This window comes from Cutaneotrichosporon cavernicola (assembly GCF_030864355.1).
Source record: "Cutaneotrichosporon cavernicola HIS019 DNA, chromosome: 2".
Classification (NCBI taxonomy): domain Eukaryota; kingdom Fungi; phylum Basidiomycota; class Tremellomycetes; order Trichosporonales; family Trichosporonaceae; genus Cutaneotrichosporon; species Cutaneotrichosporon cavernicola.
The window spans coordinates 615,642-634,167 of NC_083394.1; the positions used below are offsets into that span (position 1 = coordinate 615,642).

Here is an 18,526-nt window from a genome sequence, read left to right on the forward strand (position 1 = left end):
CTGAGCTTGACCCATCTCCCACCTCCATCACCCATCACCCATCACCCATCACCCATCACCCATCAACCAGGCCGCCCTCTCGCCCGCTCAAATGCCCATCATGGTGAACCCTCCAGCGTCTCCCTCTTAGCTCAGTGGTAGAGCGCGTCACTAGTATCCACACAACTCGAAGGTGTCGAGCGGGATATGACGAGGTCAGTCGTTCAAGTCGGCTAGGGGGAAGCAGAGCGCAGCTCGAGCTTTTGCTCCTTGTCCGAACTCGCCCATGTTCGGCTCCCAGAGCGGTTGACGTAGACAACTGTTGCCTCCAAACCCCATAGAGCGTCAATGGGCTAGGCCAAGTTTTTAGTATCGACGCTGAACGTTGCCCGCCACCCTTGTCTCTGATAATCCCCAGCCCATACCATCTCCCCAGCCCATACCGTGCCCTCGCACACGACATTGGTGCATTTCGCCACCGCTTCTCACAGCAGACTCTGCGCGTGAATGGAGCCCACTCCAAGTGACCGGCTGATACGGTCTACGATGAATATACTGCTAAGAAAAAAAGCTGCCAATAGACTGTGACCGTATTGTCCTCAGCAGCTGTCATCAGCAGGGCGATAGCGCGACTGACTTTTCGAGTTGAATTGAGTTGAATTGAGACACTCTTTCCGTTAATTGCTCCCACTTTTCTGACCTTCCCCGACTCGAACAAACGCCCACTCACTCTCTTTTACCTCGTTACTCTTTTCCTCCTTACTTTAAACCCATTCGTCACCCCCGACTACCTCCATCAACAGTTAGCAGACTTTGTACACACATCTTCTTGCCCAGATCCCAACATGGCCAGCTCGGGTGAGGCAGCCGATCTGCGCGAATTGCGCTGCCTTCTAGCTGCGGCAATTGATGACCTCCGTCGGACGGTGGATTGCTGCGACTCTCCCGTCGTCCCTTGCCAGCGGCTTACAAGGCGCGATGGGCCGGTTGACCTCGGCGTGACGGACCACGACATCAATACAGACAACCACAATGTCGGCGTCGACAAGCACTGCCATTACACCATCGAGACTCTGTCAGGTGGCGATTCGGACGAGGATCCCATCGACCATTCGCCTCCGTCTTCTGGTGGCAACGCTTTTGACGCATCCACCTCCGTCGTCGACGAGGCCACGTCTCACATCACGTTCTTTCCCAGAACTCTCGACATCACCGACCGACTGTCCTCCAATGTCTCCGATGGCGGTGCCTATATTCAGTCGTACGGCAGCTTTTACTCTACCGCAGTTAACACTTACAGCTCTACCCCGTACCTTCCTGAGGGACCCATGCAGCGCTCCTCGACGCAAGACATCTCCAGGCAGTTACGCAAGGCCAAGCGCCTCAAGTTCCTCAAGGTCCTGAACCTGGTCATGGACAACGAGCCTCTTGACGTGCTTCTCCCCCTCCGCTTAACTTGTCACTCACTGTTCAAAATGGTAGAGGCCAAGCTACTTTGGCACTTTGCCTCGTGTCATGATGGAATTCACATGGCCGCCCGATTCAAGAACGAGTTCGACATCGATATTGAGACCAATAATAACCTTCCTCGCCACGTTCTTGACATTCGCGGTCCTGACGGAGGCTGCCAAGGTTGCAACAACGACGACAGGTTCATGATCCAACCGTGCGTGTGCATAAGCAAGAGACTGCGCCAGCTCGGGTGCCTGTCCCACATCACATTTGACATGGTGCGCGTGTGGGTCAACTCGGACCAGCACCTTGAGAATTTTGAGCAAGAAGAAGTCAACATCTTGAAGGCAAAGACAACTGTGTACATTGTCAAGATCAATCACGATCCCAGCAAGGTGATCTACCTTCCGACGGCTCCCATCGGAGGTAGCCTCGACGTCACGGTCATCATGGTCGTTGATCCGGCTGAGACGTGCAAACTTACCGTCAAACCGCAGTTTACGTCAAGCGAACCCAACACGGACGTTACCTATAGCTACATTTTCGTGTCAAACAACCCTTCGTGGTATACTATTCCTACGACCAACAGCTGGCCTGGTGCCCCTGTCGATGACGAGTTCGGATTCTTGGACTTTTTCATGGACCATTTTGCCCAGCTCCAACTTGCCATTGAGCCTGCTCTTGCGTACCTTGTCGGCTCGGAGGCTTGGCCCTCGGACTGGATGGCTGCGCACAGACTCAAGGACGAAGACTGGGAGCACAAGTACGACGTTGCCGTGCACAACTACGTCGAAAAGAGGGTGTTCCCTGACCGCGTTAAATTCCATGCTTGCCGCAGACGCGCCGAGGGTCTCCTCAAGTCCGAGGACATGAAGGACGCGATCGTTGCGGCCAATCGCAGCTACGACTGGCTGAGCTTGGCCCAGTTTGATGAGCGATGGCAGATGGAGCGCGGACTCCCTCTTTCCTTCGTCCTCGGCTGCTAGCCGCCCCTGACCAAGTGTACTGTTCCACCCACCCAGTTGATTCCTTCAGTATGTAGCTGTTCACTGCCAACTTGTACTCTGTTCCGTAGTCTTTTCACCCGATGAACGATGTATGCGCTGTGATTGTCATTGCTATGTCAGCTAGTCTGAATGTGGTCAGCGTCTAACGTGATGGAGCAGATTGGTCTTGTGCTGCCGGCGGCTCAACTATGAAGCACTGACTGAAGATATTCAGAGCTATCTACGCTGCCTACAGTACATCGGCGAATTTTGCAGAAAGAGCGGGGGGTTTGACGGCGTAAACACGGCTGGAAGCAGTTTACCAGGCGCCAAAACACCTTGAAGATCCCGCCATGATAAACCTGTGGATACCTGTTGATCCCAGCTGAGAATCGGGCCGACGCCGAGACGGGTCCGCTCCGACTACATAACCTTTCTCACAACGACCGAGGCGAGATTTAAACAGCGCACTTGTCTTCGACTTGACTTGACAAGTATCCACCTCTCCACACCAGACACTATGGCGGAGAAAGACAGCCAGAGCCTCAGGCTCGAACGCACTCGCTCCCCCCAGTCCGCGTCCGCGTCCGCCCCCGCCCCCCAGTCCACCCCCGCCTCCCAGTCCACCCCCGCCCCCCAGCCCGCCCATGCCCCCGCCCCCCGCACCAAATCGCCACCTCTCGAGGACGCGCTCGAGCGCATCGAGTCAATCTTATCTACAAACGTCCCCCTAGAGGGCATGGATCCACTCGCGGCTGGGCCTGGGGCCGCCAGGATCCGTAAGCGCGGCGTGCACGACCACTATTACTTTGACCGATTGGCGCGCGAGATGCCCCTTCCCGGCCGTGCCCTCGAGTGGGCCATGATGTGAGTCGCGCTCCATTTCCCCCTGCCCCCGCGCGCCCCCCACCCCCCCCACACCCCCCTGACCCCAGCGCAACCCTCTTCCTCGTCATGTTCCTGGCCGGGTGGAACGACGGGTCGCAGGGACCCCTCCTCCCCTCCCTGCAACGGTACTACAAGGTCGACTACCTTGTCATCTCGATCATCTGGTTATTCAACAGTGTCGGCTTCATGGCGGCCGGCTTGAGCAACGTCTGGCTCTCGGACCGCTTTGGCTTTGGGATCGTCGCCCCCTTCGGTGCAGCCCTACAGGTCATCGCGTACGCCCTCATTTGTTGGGGAGGACCGTACCCTCTCTTCGTCTTTGCGTTCGTCCTCATCGGCTGGGGATTGGGCCTGCAGGATGCGCAGGTCAACAGTATCGTGTCTCGCATGAAGCACGCCAACACCCTCATGTTCCTCATGCACGCCGTGTATGGTCTTGGCGCGACTGCTTCCCCACTCGTGTCGACGCAGTTTGTCAAACGCATCCAGAGCAGGGTGTACCTTTACTACTCCGTGTCGTTGGGCTTGGCGCTGTTCACGACCATTGCTCTGATCCTCGTCTTCCGCTTCCGCACAGAGGACCAGGTGGTCGGCAAGCGGTTGCCCGAGTCGGCTACCCCTCCGCCCGAGCCAGAGCCAAAAACGGATGAGAATGGAGAGGAACTGCCTGCAGAGCTCCAGCCCGAGAACCACCCGGACGCGCACCCGGACCCCGACCCCGAGGCTGGGCGCGTATCCGAGTCCACGACCGACTTTAAACACCAGGACAGCAGCACCAAGCTCAAGCGCATCCTTAGCATGCCCAAAGTGTGGGGCCTGTGTCTCTACATTTTCCTCTACGTCGGCGTGGAAGTTACCATTGGCGGGTGGGCGACGACGTTCCTGATCGCCGAACGCGGCGGCGACGACTCGAGCGGCTACGTCTCCTCTGGCTTCTTCGCTGGTCTCACCCTCGGCCGAGTCCTTCTCATCCCTGTGACGAGCTGGATAGGCCGCTCCAACTCGGTATGGGTATACACCGTCGGGGCGATTGCGCTCGAAATCGTCGTCTGGACCACACGCTCACTCATGGGTAATGCGGTCGCGTACGCTTTCGTCGGTATCCTCCTCGGACCCATGTACCCCATCGTCATGATGGTCACGGTTGGCATCTTGCCTGGCGACTTGCACCAGGGCGCTATCGGCATGGTCGCCAGTATGGGCCAGGTCGGGTCAGCTATCATGCCCTTCATCACTGGCGGGATTTCGAATGCGCGCGGCGTGTGGATCCTCCAGCCGCTCATGATTGCTTTCATGGGCACGTCGCTTGTGATTTGGGCGTTTGTGCCGCGCGAGCGCAAGGGATGGCACGCGTAGTGTGAGAGAGTAAGGAGGGCATTAGTATTCTTGAGCATCCTGCATCTTTATAGATTTTCTTTATAGATTTGTATCACTACCTTGTCTGTTGCATCTAGGACAATGCACATCTGCACTGTGACATGTTTCAGCGTCGGGGTCGAGGCCGCAGTGAGTAATGCTGCATCATCTATACACCTGGCCTACTTCTTGTGCTCGCCCGTCCGCGAATCCACAGGCTGGAGGGGACACAGCGCGGCGCTAACAGTCCGCCCCTCCTCAAACAGCAGGTTATAAGTACTAGCCGCATTGCGCTGGCGTCAGCTCTCAACTTGGTTCCAAGCTCACAGAGTCCATGACGTCCAACTGAATCCCGAGACTCGAGATGTAATCGCGCACCTCCCGCGGCGGAGGGAGCACGCGTGCGCCCGTGCCGAAGAGGAGGATTTCTGCCGTTAGCTTGTTAATTAGTCCTTTGATCTCACCTGGTCGCGGCACGACGCGCTCAAACACCTCGAACCGCTCCGCACTCCATCCCGCCCACGCGGCCGCCATGCCGCCCTTGGAATCTCCGGGCGGGTCCACGTCCCAGAGCAATGCGCGGCCGTCGACAAACACCAGGCCGCCAGGGACCAGCAGGCCGTCCGAGAGATGGAAGCCGCGCGCGTCGAGTTTCGATACGCTCAAAGGCGGGTTGTCGCCGGCTTCAAAGAGGTTGGTGAGGCCAGAACGGGCTGCAGCGGACGCGTGGAATGCGCGCGCGCGCGCGCAGTGCGCGGCGAGTGGTTGGGTATGGCGCAAGGTCGTGCGGAGCGGGCCGAGCATGATGGAGTAGTTGGTGAGTGGGTGGAGGGGTGGAGGGGTGGAATGGAAATTCAAGTACTGTACAAGTGGAACCAACGACGTCACTGATATTTGCAACCTTCCACATCATCTCGTCTCTATTACTTGCTCACTGTCCTTTACCCTTTGTTGATCCCTTCCGCCTTCACCATGTTCGACGACGTTGACGACGACCTCGTGTCGCGCGCCATTCTTCGCATTGCGCAACAGACACGTTACCTCGCCCCATGGACTGCGCTCCCCCTCGCAAGCGCCAGCATCGCTGTCGCAGACATGCTCCAGAACCTCACTGGACATACGGTGCATGATGTCTACTTTCCTTTTGTGCGGTTCAGCGTGCTCCACGCCATGCGCGTCAGCCTTGCATGGGCGGCCATGACGCGGGGACGCAAGTCCGTGGGCTTGTTCGCTGACCTCTTTGGGTTCTTGGTCATTGCTTGTGAGTGTTGGATGTCGTGTCAGTGTAATTGACACCAGGGGGCGGAGGTACCCTCGTCTCGCTTCTCCTCGGTAACCCGCCCGCATGGCTCATCTCGCCCGTGCCATGGCTCGTCTACGTCGCCGTGTACCTCGTCACTATCCCGACAAGACTGGCGAGTGTTATCAGCTCGGCACCCTCGCTTCCCCTGGGCCTCGTCCTCTCCCTCGTGGATGGGATGACCCGCGGCGTCTCGGTCGCCTCTATGCCCGCGTTGACTGAGAGCTCGCCCAAGACGGCTGGCTCGTGGCTCGCTCCAGTCGTGCTTGGAGCCATCGCGACCTGTGGCGGCGGCTGGATCGCCCAAACCCTCGGTTTGGCCAGAGAGTCGTGGGCAATGGGTAGACCCTCCGTCCTTGGCGGTGGGGTGTGGAACACACTCGACGTGTGGGCTGCCCTTATCGCTGGCGTAGCGTACTCGACGCTTAACGGGCACTATCCCGCACTCAGGAAGGTGAGGCCTCTCGTTGCCGAGGCCCTTCCCGACGACCTCGAGATCACGCCTGGAGTCGCGCGCGCTGTTGCCGTCCTCATCTTCGCGGGCCTCTTTGCCGCGCGCACTCTCGCAGTTTACTTCCAGCCTGCTGCAAAGGTCGCAGAGCAGCGCATCCAGGCCAAGGCCGCGAGCTTGCCCTCAAAGGCCGCCGCCCTGTCCGAGAAGATCAAGGCCGACGTCACACCGATTAAGGCCCAGACGCCAGAGCCCGAGACTCCTCGGCGCTCCACCAGATCCTCGCGGGCAGAAACTCCATCCACCACCAGTGGAACCCCTGCACCAGGCGAGGACACACCGAGCAAGCCGCGGAAACGCCGCGCCAAGAAGAAGGCAACGTCGTAGTCTGATCTGCCTGTCCTCTATTGCCAGCCTAATGCCACAACTTTGTTGCTTGACGTACACATGCATTGCATATCGATACTGACTATCTGCTGATACTGGCTACCGAGCAGGGTACATTACATGAGCTGCTGCTCTCTACTCTCTTTTAAGCCGGAAGAAGCCAGACAGCGGTGTCAGTTGGGACAGCACCGTCGACGAGGTCGCCCGATGAGAGCGCGACCTTGCGGTTCGAGGGGATGGAACGCGCCTCCTTGCCAAAGTTGACGAGCACCTCCCACCCGTTGGGCCGCTTGAAGTGGACAGTCTCGGCGTCGTCCGAGAGCCACTCAAGGTCCTCGGCGCACTGGAGCTCGTGCCTCAGCCCAAGCGCCTTGCGGTAGAGGTTGAGGGTCGAGTTGGGGTCCTTGTCCTCTACGTCAACCGCGAGCTTGCGGTATCCCTCAGGCTGAACGAGGTGGGGACGCTTCCCTGGCCCAAAGCCCATGTTCTTGCCCTCACCGCTCCATGGCATGGCGATGCGGCATCCGTCGCGACCAACATCAACACCAGGCTTGCGGAAGAAGGTAGGGTCCTGGCGCTCCTCGTCTGGCATCTCGGCGACTTCGAAGAGACCAAGCTCCTCGCCCTGGTAGATGTACGCTGATCCGGGGAGAGCGAGGATCATCATAGTCGCGGCGCGGGCGCGACGCAAGCCAAGCTCAAGGTCGGCAACGGGCGCCTTGCCCTTGTTGAGGAGGTACTTGCGCGCAGTCTCGTGGTATCCTCCGTCGTCAGGCAGGGCGTGGCGCGTCGCGTGGCGGATGACATCGTGGTTCGAGAAGACCCAAGTGGTCGACGAGCCGCTCTGGGCTGCGTCGTCGAGCGAGTCGACAATGATCTTCTTGAATGCAGACGGGTCAAAGGGAGCCATGAGCATGTCAAAGGAGAAGGCCTGGCCGAGACCGTCGGCGGAAGCGTACAGAGGCTTGCGCTTGCTCGAGACCCAAGCCTCAGCAACGGCAGTGAGGGGAGGGCTGTACTCGTTGAACACCTTGCGCCACTCGCGGTAGATGTCAAACACCTCGTTCCGGTCGAGGTACGGGTGTGCGTCGTCATCAAGTGTGCCCTCGAGCATCTTGAGGCTGAGGGAAGCAATCTCCTCCTGCGAGTGCAGCTTGTTCGAGTTGAGGATCTCGTCGACCTTCTTGGAACAACCGTGAGCGACGTCGATACGGAATCCAGAGACTCCACGGTCGGCCCAGAACCTCAGCGTCTTGATAAAGTCGGCGCGAACCTCGGGGTTCTCCCAGTTGAAGTCGGGCTGGCTCGCATCAAACAGGTGAAGGTAATACTGTCCATCACCAACGGGCTCCCATGCCGGACCGCCAAACATGCACTCCCAATCGGCGGGCGCCTGGTCCTTGTTAGGACCGAGACCGTCGCGGAAGATGTAGCGGTTACGTTCGGGTGAGCCGGGACCAGCCTTGAGGGCGGCCTGGAACCACTCGTGGTCGTCCGACGAGTGGTTGGGCACAATGTCGACAATGACCTTGATGCCGGCGGCCTTGCATGCCGACGTCATGTCGTCAAAGTCGGCGAGCGTGCCGATCTTGGGGTCGACGTTACGGTAGTCGGCAACATCGTAGCCGCCGTCCTTGAGCGCTGACGGGTAGAAGGGAGAGAGCCAGATAGCGTCGACGCCCAGGTCCTTGAGGTAGGGAATCTTGGAGGTGATGCCCACAAGGTCTCCGATACCGTCCCCGTTCGCGTCCATGAATGAACGCGGGTAGATCTGGTACACAAGCGCCTGGCGCCACCAGTCGGCGGACGAGGCTGGGTGTGAGCGACTGGGTATTGGGACGTGGATGATTGGCGTGGGAGAACAAGCCCTCCACTGTAAGCCGACGCTCCGCATCCCCGCTGGGCTCATTACACTGAGCCGCAGCGCTCACAGGACGCAAACTCTCAGCCTCCGCCTTTCCTGGGCGTCTGGAACTCACTCTGGGGGTTGGCGTTGCTGATAGTCATGTTGGTCTGGGTAGGTTGGAGAGACATTGTGCAATGGTGAGCTTTATACTACCCGCCATCTTCTTTCCCATTCTTGGCTGGTTGTTGATGGGCCAAGAGGTGACCCGTGGGGGAAGTGGGTGGTCGGTCTCGGACCGATGTCGGCCCTCGGGGCTGCGCCGAGTGGAGCTGCCATCCCAGGTTTTACCGCCTGCAACCATTGCCGTGAGGGCTTGGAGTCGGCGGAGCTCCCTTGTTACCCTCAAAGACTCCGGTAGACTCCAATAGACGGTCAGGTGCTCGCGCTATCTTCGGCGTCATGATCCGGAGAGAGGCAAGGAAGGCAAGGAAAACGTGGTAGAGGCATGTTGAACCGGAGATGGGCGTTTGGTGAAGGGTTGTCATCTCGGCAACATCGGAGTGACCGCCGAATTACCGTTAGTGACATTTCCATACAAATCAAAGCGCCGAGATGGTTCTTCAGGCTGCCCTTGACACTTGACGCTTGACGCAGCTCACCTGACCCTGCAAAACATCGGTGCAACGGCCCGCAGATGCTTGGACACGTGTAACACACCCCGCGGGGTGTCCGCAGCTGGTTCTATCATCATACATGCATCAAGATACGACATAGAGACAAAACTACCTTCTAGATGATACACCCGGCAACACGTTCTCAAAAGCCTGCCAATTCCCCTGCGATTGCCCATTGGCACCATCAGTCGTAAAAGACGAGCGCGAAGGGGCGCGATGCCCTAACGACGTAGACGGGGATACTGGGGGTGTGCTTGCCAGCAAGAGGAGACCTCCTTGCGTGACGCCGAGCGCTATGTTGCTCTGCGAGCCGCGCTTGATCAGCCTCCCTGTTGGGGCCAGCGAGGTACGGCGCGATGAGTTGGAGCGTCTGAGAAGCGGCGTCTCCTCGGCTACTGGGGAGAGCGGGAGGCGTGGCTGCGGTACCACAAGGAGCTCCTCCGGTTCAGACACCTCGCCCGGCGGCGTCGTGAGGAAGTAGACGCCGAGAAAGGTCGTGGCGATCTGCTGGTTAGCCGGGTTGTCTGGGTGCAAGTGTGGATGAGATATGACTCACTCCAAAAGCAAAGTTGACCACGGTCGAGAGCGTCATGTCCCGGAACTCTTCATAGAGCACGGCACTCCCAACGATCGCCGACATGGAGAAGAAGACAAACTGCGTGGGAATAACCTCCTGTCACGTCAGCTTATGAAAAGCCGCCAGCTGAACCCACCTTGGACTCGAAGCGCATGAGAGCGCGGTTAAGGAACTTGATCTGAAAGACACTAGTGACGATAAGGATGACAATGGCGCCCCAAGCGACGGGCTCTCTGAGTGCCGTGAGCGGGGACGTCGACATGAGGGACGAGAGCGCCTTGGTCGCCATGACAGTGTATCCGCCAAAGAGGGCGCAGGTACCGACGTCCACGACGATGTGCTGCGCGCCGAATGGCTCGTTTGACAGCCACACGCCTATGCCGATAAGAACAGCAGTGACAGCCATGAGCGCGATCATGGGCGGCGCAATGATTGCAGCGATTAGCTCATCCGGCGACAGCTAATGTCAGCATTCCCCACACGGAATGTCACTCATTTGCACGGCCGAACCACGCATCTACATCCCTGACTCACGCGTGGATTGGATCCCTTGCCAGACCACACAACGGTGATGGCCCCGAGGATGGCGAGGGCGACACCGAGGACGTTGCGCTTGGTAAAGCGTTCATGTAAGACTAGCGGGGCAAATACGCAGTTGGCAATAAGGGCGACTGTACCCAGAGGTGCGACGACTGACGCAGGCGCAAAGCCATACGAGAGAAAATTGCCGCACTCGCCCACCGACATGAGTGCGAGGCCGAGCCACCACAGCTTGGAGCGGAGGTAGTCACCCTCGTTGACAGCCGGTGGGCTCTGTGCGCCATCAAGACCATGCACACCGTCCGCGAGCTCGACCTGGACCGCGACAGGACTGTCGCCTAGCCTCGCATTTGCGCCGAGGGTGGCCCAGTCGCCATCCGCCCCGTACGTGGGCGAGAATGAGCGGGTGGATGCCCCGCTTGGTCGCCGCTCGGGTTCGATGCCCACCGGATGGGCGGTCGTGACCAAGGAGGAGAGCGCGTCCCGCTCCTGTCGGCTGTGTGCGAGCTTTTGGATTGTGAGTGCCAATGAGATGAGGACGTTGCCCGCACAGGCGATGGCGACGCCGATGAGGGACGCGGTGTCGCCCATTGCTAGAGCATTATGAGAGTGGGAGGAGGAGCGTCTTCGATCTCAGCAATGCACGATCCGTGATCGGCAGTGATACCGAGTCTGCCGGGTGGCCGGCTGAGAGTTGCACTCCTCCACAGGCGTGCAAACAGGCGCGCAGAATTCCTAATAGGCAAGCCAATCCTGATCCAAACAACGACATATATAGATTCCGGGGGGACGAAAAATCACGTGACTTCCTGGTCACGTATTGGTCGCTTAGCTCAGTGGTTAGAGCGCGTGCTTCACACGCCCGAGGTCGGTGGTTCGACCCCGCCAGTGATCATTGTCTTTTGCTTGTGGGCTGCTACCCTCTGTTAAGGCGGAAGACACCAGGCGTTTGGAGTTGGAGCCCACTGCCGGGAAGGCTGGGGGACCGATAAACTGAGCCATCGTTGTCGCTGTGGCCATGCTATGCGAGTGCGCCATGTTCAATGTAAGAAGAGAATGAATGGAGATTTAAGAAGGCAATACCAGACACGTATACGACTGAAGCGATACAGAGTGAGAGGTGAGAACGCTAGTGGTACGAGATGGAGCCAGGGGGTCATCCAGGGCTTCAGCAAGACACAGCCTGTTTGGAAGCCTTGCATCTCTATCTCTTGTGGCCGCATTAAACCTCCCTCTCTCTCCTCTGTTTATGAATTGCGCAGTGCACGTTTCCACCTCACCCCTCCGACACTAGGCTCCCACCTGTTTCTGATTCATAACTTCACACTTGCTGGGATCCACTATTCTCTGTCGTAGAGTTGAGCAAATCGGGAGGTCATCACTCCAAAGGGCATGAACCGGAACAGCTTGCCCGAAGTGCCTGCACCACGCAATCTCGGGTCAGGAATTGCCCGTAGTTGATACCCAGAATGATTCCCACGTATCGCAGAGCCCCGTTTCCGCCACATTCCAGAGACGTACGTTGGTAGCTCGAATCTCGACCCCAAAACACGATGTGACTCATGCCTACGCTGTGTACTGTATCCATGATGCGAGATAGGTCATTAACATGTTGAATAGACGACATGTCAATGCCAATCCCTACAGGATCGGCCAGACAACCGATATGGACCAGCACCCGCCTCTCGTTGAACAACAAGCAACGCAACGGAGCGTTACAAGACCACTCATCGTATTGGGCGCAAAAGGTAACGCGACCCCCGATATCAGCTGTACCTCTACCTGCCGTCATTGCCTGTGAGACTCAAATACCCGCCAACCTCTTGCACATCCGCGGTCAGTCACCAGGACCGAACCAGGTTGTGCATCGCGTCGTTCAGGGCAACTCGCGGCCCGAAATCAAAGTCGCGGCGCGTATCGTTGGAGAGACGTTCCGCCGATCCCGCCGTCAGTTGACCTCTGATAACGAGAATGTGGAATACAGGAACGCCGTTCCTGCCTCTCTAGCGGGGCTCTCTACAGTAGCCCGGCTCTCTAGCGGGGCTTGGGGGCTCGTAGAGCAGCGCCTCTATTGGTAGCAAGCGGTGGTAGCTGAGAAACGCGCTGGGAATTCCAATTCCTGGGCTGAACATTACCGTCTCATTGGATGGAGTCAACATTACTTGTCGACCGTGCCCATTGTTTAATTTGAGGTATACATAATTTGTAACATTACTTTTGCCATCTCACGATTAGGCACCGGGGGCGGGAAGTGTCCCAACCTATGATACAGTTTACGCGGGCGAGGCACGTAATGTAATATATGTACAGCAATGTCCAGGTCGTCCTGACAACGGCGTAATGTTCAGATACAGGAGGTAATGTCCACGATATGTGGGTCGGTTCGCGACTCTCGACTCTACTGGTTCTCATGTCCGTGGCGACGCGTCGGGCTGGTTCGTGGGAACGGCGACGACGACCAGACTCTCTATTCTATTTAAACGACTTGATTGTAGCTGGATCAGACTTATCATCTGATCGTCTTGGTCTCACTACGAACACTCCAACACTTTACTTTACATTACATCCACAGTCTTTACTATACCATGGTCGCCTTCACCACCCTCCTTACAGTCCTGGCCTCCACCGCCGCCTTGGCCGTATGTTCCTTCCCCATCCTATCTAACACCAGGCGCCACACGAGCCGCGCGCACCGACCCAAATCCAATCGCGCGTCTCCAACACCCGCGTGGGCAACCTTTGCATCGGTCCAGGTGGCACAAATGGCGAAGATCTCACCCTCATGAGCTGCTCGGACAAGAATGCAGAGGCCCAGTTCAGCAACAGTCAGATTGTCATGAACAACGGCGTCGCCGAGGTCCAGGCCGGCATGAACATCATCCCTTGGGTCCACGTGCGCCCGGCAACCCAAACCGAACCACAGGCGTCCAAGCAGAGGTGGACGATGCCTACCGTTGAGGGTTACGTGCGCTTCCAGGCCACCGACTGGCAGTGTCTCACTGTGGGAGACGTCATGCCGGGCCCTGCAAAGCTCCTCATGGAGCCTTGCCGGGCTGCTGACGTCAACCAGGACTTTATGTTGATTTAAAGGAGGTAGTAACGGACTATGATTGTATACCCATATTCTATGACATTGTTCGAACATAATGTTCTCCGGAAGCGAGAAGCGTACGAAATGGCGTCAGACCGGCAAGTCGGCAACTCAAGGTTGGAGCATAACTTTGGGACTTTGGGGAAACATGCTCCCACTTGAGCCGTGTCTTCCGGTTTGACTTTGACTTTGAAGCCCGCCCACGAGCCCAGCGACGTAACTCATCTTTCTGCAGTTGGTCAGACGTACCCTGGAGAATACGGCGAGTTATCTGCCTTTAAATGGCAACCCGGAACCCGCTGTTGACGTCATTGGGGCTGTATCCCTCTGAGATTGATTGGACTGGTGTACTGTATGCCATGAAGAGCAGTGAGGATGGCTCTGTACAACCGCTACTGAGAGATATACTGCCTCATCACCATCCACAGTTTTGGCAAGTACACCCTCCCTCGTTGACGCACAACACCTCCAGGCCTCGGCTCTCACCATGGGGTACAGTATCCCATGTTCGCCGCGGAGGCAAAATCTCCAGCTCTGGTTTGGATGGCGTGCCGCCAATATCTCGTCATGGAGTATCTAGAGTGTCCATGCACAGTCAACCGGCTTACCAGGCCCAAGCCACGGCGGGAGGCACCGGGAGGCCGGCCCGGAATCGCCATGACGACCGGGTCCCACTGGAGTTTGAGTTATGCGCATGGTTCCAAGCGTATTGCTGATTAACACGCCTGAAGCAGATGCTCGTAGGCAACCTCCACTTTTTAGTTTGCTTCCCTCAACTTGCACTGCATTCCTCGCACGAGCCGCACTTGCCATCCATCGCATGCTTTCAACAGACCGCTTGGCCTGCCGCACCCCGACCTCCTGCCCGAAACTGGACGCTCCGGCTCCAAAGAACATGTGTTCGGGCGTGTAGCTCAGTTGGTAGAGCGTGTCATTAGCATTCAGTAGCACTGCTATTAGGATCTCTTGACAAGGTCTTTGGTTCGATTCCTAACTCGTCCACATCTCTCTTTTGTTTGTAGTGTCAGCGTCTAAGCCTGCCCTTGCGAGGTAGGGCCAGCCAGAGACGCAGCATCTTGCATCTACAATCTACTCGACCTGTTCTTATCCGTATCCGGTCACACCGACGGCGACATGATGAGCTTGTACTCGTCGTCGTCATTGATGTACGCCTTGAACTCGTCGTTCGTGGCGTAAGCGATTCCAGCCTCGACCCGCGCAGCGTCGTCGCCCGCAGCGGCGTTGATCCACCAACGGAAGCGTTCCTCGAGGCTCGCACCCGGTTCCACATCTTCTCTGCAGTTTCTACCCTCGCCCATGTATTTGAATGCCACCGTCCCCAGGCATTGTGGGTTCCACGTCTCTATGCCGACGACGACGACCCGATCCTCCATTGTAGCGGCGGCACGAAGCCTTTTGCTGATGAAGGCTGCGAGATTATTGAACACGGGTGTCAACCCAGGCAGATGAAGGATATTACTGCACTCGTCTGTGCCCGTGAAGACGATGAAGACCGTGCGACCCGCCGGTCCGCCGGTGGTGGAAAAATCGGCTGAAGGGAAATTTACGTCTTTGGGAGAGTACGAGTAGTTGAGAATAACGTCGGACCCAAATGACAGAGTCGCGTGGAATCGGGGGACCAAGTGCCACCTGGTGGAAGAGAGGAAGTGCACCACACGGGTCGGATCTAGAGATGTGAGAAGAGCTGGAAACGCGCGGTCGAGGTTGTGCCCCCATTCTCCCATGATGCGGAGCAGGCGGATGTTACGCACTGGCGTGGGTCCCGAGTTGAGCGCGCGGAGCGAGTCCAAGCGCGCCTCCATTTGGGTCCACATCCAAAACATGCCTTCACATTTCTCGCAGACGCAGTACTCGGGGGAGTGCAAGTCCAGGACGCGGACGTGAGCCAGGCGCCCGTCAGGAGGAGTAAGGTCCAGGCCTGTACTTGTCACTGGGCGGGTGATGGGTAACGTGTTCAAGGTGGCAGGGTCCGAAACATCGTCTTGGGGCGTCCACAGCGTTAGTGCATCGAGAGCACAAGAGAGGCCCTCCTTCAGGACCAAGTGAGTGCAGAGACAAGCGTCTGCTTTGGCTTTGAGATTGGTCGACGTCGCACGGAGGATGAAGAGGACCCCGGTAGGGGCGTGGGCGACCACCGAGTCGAGGATATGTGGAAAGATTTGACTATCAAGCATGGCGGTAGGGAGAAGGAGTCAACGTCGAGGTGGAATATAAACTTGTGGTTCGGGACGGGATTGAGGTCTGAGCGCTTTGCAGTGCACTCATTGCAGTGTTTACAGTGGAGGTGGCGTCCCAGGGTGTTGGACGGTGTCGGATTGTCGGATCTCGCTAAGTGGAACCGAACAACCCTTATTCTCTAGTGTGAGAATGAGGTATGAAGAGAATGCAGAATACAGTAACTGCGAGTAAAGCTTTACCACACCATCTATCCTGACTGTGCACGAGCCTTCGAGGCTGTCCAACCCTTGCGTAGTGCTAACTGCCCACACGTAGACTAAGATCCCGATGATTGCTACTAAGCAATGTGCTTGGTCGTTTGGCTGCGGTTCTCGCGGTAAGTCTTGCGGTTTACAACTCCCTGATCGTCGAAGAGGCAGGGTTGTTTTGGAAACGGCCAGGACTGGAGCTATAACATTAGCGCATCGACACGAACGAGCCATGTTAGGGTGATAGCTGACTATGGTAGCCTGGCCGACTCTCCATATCACGAAGCACAACAAAGAATACACACAGCACCGCCTATCTAAAAGTGAAGCGAGAATCTGCGGCGGGTAAGCACCTGTTCCCCAGCTGTTCCGTAATGGCCACTCACGGGTCATTCTCCACACCGATCTTGTCCAGAGGGTCGGTGATGAGCTGGAACATCTCGGCACTTGGCACACGCTCCTTAAACTCAGCAATTGTGATAAACGAGATGTTCTCGATGGCCTGGTTCTTGGTAAACTCGTCGCCAGCAGACTTGGCTACAGCGTTGGCTTGAATCCACCACCTGAGCCGCTCGAGGATGTCAGCATCAAGAGGAGTGTCTTCAACGAGGAGCTCGTGGGTCGTGCTGTGCTTGTACTTGCGGCTGAGCCAATCGGGCTTCCAGGTGGCAGCGTCAACAAGGACGATGCGAGCTGCATGAGTAAGGACGACACAGCGGATGAGACTGTTCAGCACGCGGGGTTTGACTGGTGGCATGGCGAACTCCGGGACCTTGACCTTCTTGGAGAGGCCGAAGCGTGCGTGGTCCTGCTCATGGTGACTGAAGATGATGTAGTGAGTGCGAGGCATGGTTGGGTCCAGAGAAGCGAAGCGGAACTGGAGCTTGCTCTCGCTCATGCGTTTGTGGGCGGTGTGGTAGCTAAGTTGGATGACGCAGTTACGGATGGTCTCGGCTCCCGTCCACGGACATCCCCAGTGGAACCTGCAACGGAAGCTTGGTCCGATGTCCAGGCAATGATCTCTGAATCTGCGGCTAAGAGAGACCCGAGTCACAATCCATGCCTCGGGAACGGCCTGGGCGATGGCCACAATCGCCGGGTTGGTGCCGAACGTGACGACCTCGGTAGCGCGGATAAGCCGAATGTTGGTAAGCTGTGATTGAAAGGCAGTAAGAACGGCTGTTGTGAGCTCGGCGTATATCTCGCCGAGGTCGATAAAGACCGCGTTGTTGACACGCTCGTCGTCGGGTTCAAACCAGATTCGAGCATTTTTAGCTCGGAGGTTTTCTCCTTCGGACGGGGTAATGTGCCGACACAGCTCTCTGTCCACGATATTCTGGACATCCTTGCAAGTTGCGCGCAATGAATGGAGGAGTCCGGGTGAGGCGTAGCGTGCGATGCTCTGGAGGATGTGAGGGTAGAGGCTGAAGTCGATGGTCTTGTGCGTTGGAGCCTTGGCCTCAGGGGAAGGTATGGGAATGACCTCGATGGTGCGAGTCGTGATAGTCTGCTTGGTAATCTTCACAATAATATTCTGCGCGGGAATTTCCGTTGTCTCGATCTCCGTCACTGCCTTAATAGTGAGCGCGCCGTCCTTGGTCTGCTCGTGCTTGGTCTCCCGGATTGTCTTGGGCTGAGTGCTTGAGGATGAAGGATTGCGAGATGCAAGGGAGTCCATCTGAGAAAGTCAGTAGAATATGGAACAGTAACATACAGCTTTGCGAACCATTGGGTTCATTGTGCCGCCGGCGGGTGGCACTGCTCCGATCACGAGCTGTGTAGACGGGGCTGCTGGGGCGTGTGGAGGAGGTCGAACGAAGCCAGACAGAGGAGCAGAGTTTGTGGCCGGCGGTACTGCAGCTGTAGGGGGGCCAGTGGGTAGAGAAAGCACGGACGGACTGGCAGAGGATGTGGTGAGGGTCGAGGGCTGCGGCTGTGTCAGCCAAGTGGGCTTTCGGTCTCGACTCACCTGTGAAACAGTCACCGTAGTAGTGGTGGCAATTGCTCCAACGATGTTGGATCCTCCGACCTGGGAAGGTCTGTTGTCGCTCAAGGAAGGTGCGTCGTTGTGGGTGTCCTCGGTCATGCCCTGATGGACCTCCACCTGAGCGGGATCTGTAGGGATGCTGGGGCGAGTTCCCACGGCAACACTTGGCAAGCCAGAGGAGGAAGGTGAACTGGGCTCGGTGGTGTCGTTCGAGTCGGGTTCCGTGACGGCGGAAGAGTCGACCTCGTGTGGAGCGTCGATGACTCCCTCTTCCTCCGAGAAACTGAGTGGCTCATCGGCGCTCTGCTCGTTGGACGTCTCGGGAGAGTCCTGGTGTCAGAGCAATCGGAGGAGAGACTCACCTCCTTGACCGTCGCCATAGGCCCGATGGTATTTGAATCCTCAGTCCCAATGGTATCGCTCGGCTCGTCGATTTTCATGGCAGGTGGTGTAGTGAGAGTATGAAGAGGAAGAACAACCAGTGAAACAAGGTTGAGAGGGTTGTTATCTTACCAAGAAGGCATTGCGCACAGACTCTTTATATGGCGGTGCCCCATCTCACATG

At 57.4% G+C, this 18,526-nt stretch overlaps 9 protein-coding genes across 9 annotated transcripts; 4 read left to right on the forward strand and 5 right to left on the reverse strand.

The window, feature by feature from the left end:
- Positions 1-824: 824 nt before the first annotated feature.
- CcaverHIS019_0202460 (uncharacterized protein) lies at positions 825-2,417 on the forward strand (the record flags this gene model as incomplete). Its single annotated transcript, XM_060597237.1, has 2 exons — positions 825-1,240; positions 1,280-2,417. The coding sequence occupies 2 exons, from the start codon at positions 825-827 to the stop codon at positions 2,415-2,417; spliced, it is 1,554 nt and encodes a 517-aa protein (XP_060454150.1).
- Positions 2,418-2,937: 520 nt separating this feature from the next.
- CcaverHIS019_0202470 (uncharacterized protein) lies at positions 2,938-4,661 on the forward strand (the record flags this gene model as incomplete). Its single annotated transcript, XM_060597238.1, has 2 exons — positions 2,938-3,284; positions 3,353-4,661. 2 exons carry the CDS (start codon positions 2,938-2,940, stop codon positions 4,659-4,661), a joined length of 1,656 nt encoding a protein of 551 aa, XP_060454151.1.
- A 182-nt stretch (positions 4,662-4,843) lies between these two features.
- Positions 4,844-5,465, reverse strand: CcaverHIS019_0202480 (uncharacterized protein; the record flags this gene model as incomplete). Its single annotated transcript, XM_060597239.1, has 3 exons — positions 4,844-4,954; positions 4,989-5,089; positions 5,126-5,465. The coding sequence occupies 3 exons, from the start codon at positions 5,463-5,465 to the stop codon at positions 4,844-4,846; spliced, it is 552 nt and encodes a 183-aa protein (XP_060454152.1).
- Positions 5,466-5,633: 168 nt separating this feature from the next.
- On the forward strand, positions 5,634-6,799 carry CcaverHIS019_0202490 (uncharacterized protein; the record flags this gene model as incomplete). The annotated part of the gene is made up of 2 exons (XM_060597240.1): positions 5,634-5,922; positions 5,961-6,799. The coding sequence occupies 2 exons, from the start codon at positions 5,634-5,636 to the stop codon at positions 6,797-6,799; spliced, it is 1,128 nt and encodes a 375-aa protein (XP_060454153.1).
- A 145-nt stretch (positions 6,800-6,944) lies between these two features.
- Positions 6,945-8,833, reverse strand: MAL6 (uncharacterized protein; the record flags this gene model as incomplete). Its single annotated transcript, XM_060597241.1, has 2 exons — positions 6,945-8,611; positions 8,779-8,833. 2 exons carry the CDS (start codon positions 8,831-8,833, stop codon positions 6,945-6,947), a joined length of 1,722 nt encoding a protein of 573 aa, XP_060454154.1.
- A 594-nt stretch (positions 8,834-9,427) lies between these two features.
- Positions 9,428-11,027, reverse strand: CcaverHIS019_0202510 (uncharacterized protein; the record flags this gene model as incomplete). The annotated part of the gene is made up of 4 exons (XM_060597242.1): positions 9,428-9,823; positions 9,876-9,992; positions 10,033-10,356; positions 10,431-11,027. The coding sequence occupies 4 exons, from the start codon at positions 11,025-11,027 to the stop codon at positions 9,428-9,430; spliced, it is 1,434 nt and encodes a 477-aa protein (XP_060454155.1).
- Positions 11,028-13,021: 1,994 nt separating this feature from the next.
- CcaverHIS019_0202520 (uncharacterized protein) lies at positions 13,022-13,524 on the forward strand (the record flags this gene model as incomplete). The annotated part of the gene is made up of 2 exons (XM_060597243.1): positions 13,022-13,075; positions 13,108-13,524. 2 exons carry the CDS (start codon positions 13,022-13,024, stop codon positions 13,522-13,524), a joined length of 471 nt encoding a protein of 156 aa, XP_060454156.1.
- A 1,121-nt stretch (positions 13,525-14,645) lies between these two features.
- On the reverse strand, positions 14,646-15,722 carry CcaverHIS019_0202530 (uncharacterized protein; the record flags this gene model as incomplete). The annotated part of the gene is made up of 1 exon (XM_060597244.1): positions 14,646-15,722. One exon carries the CDS (start codon positions 15,720-15,722, stop codon positions 14,646-14,648), a length of 1,077 nt encoding a protein of 358 aa, XP_060454157.1.
- A 634-nt stretch (positions 15,723-16,356) lies between these two features.
- CcaverHIS019_0202540 (uncharacterized protein) lies at positions 16,357-18,401 on the reverse strand (the record flags this gene model as incomplete). Its single annotated transcript, XM_060597246.1, has 4 exons — positions 16,357-17,652; positions 17,689-17,907; positions 17,944-18,291; positions 18,324-18,401. The coding sequence occupies 4 exons, from the start codon at positions 18,399-18,401 to the stop codon at positions 16,357-16,359; spliced, it is 1,941 nt and encodes a 646-aa protein (XP_060454158.1).
- Between the last annotated feature and the right edge of the window lie 125 nt (positions 18,402-18,526).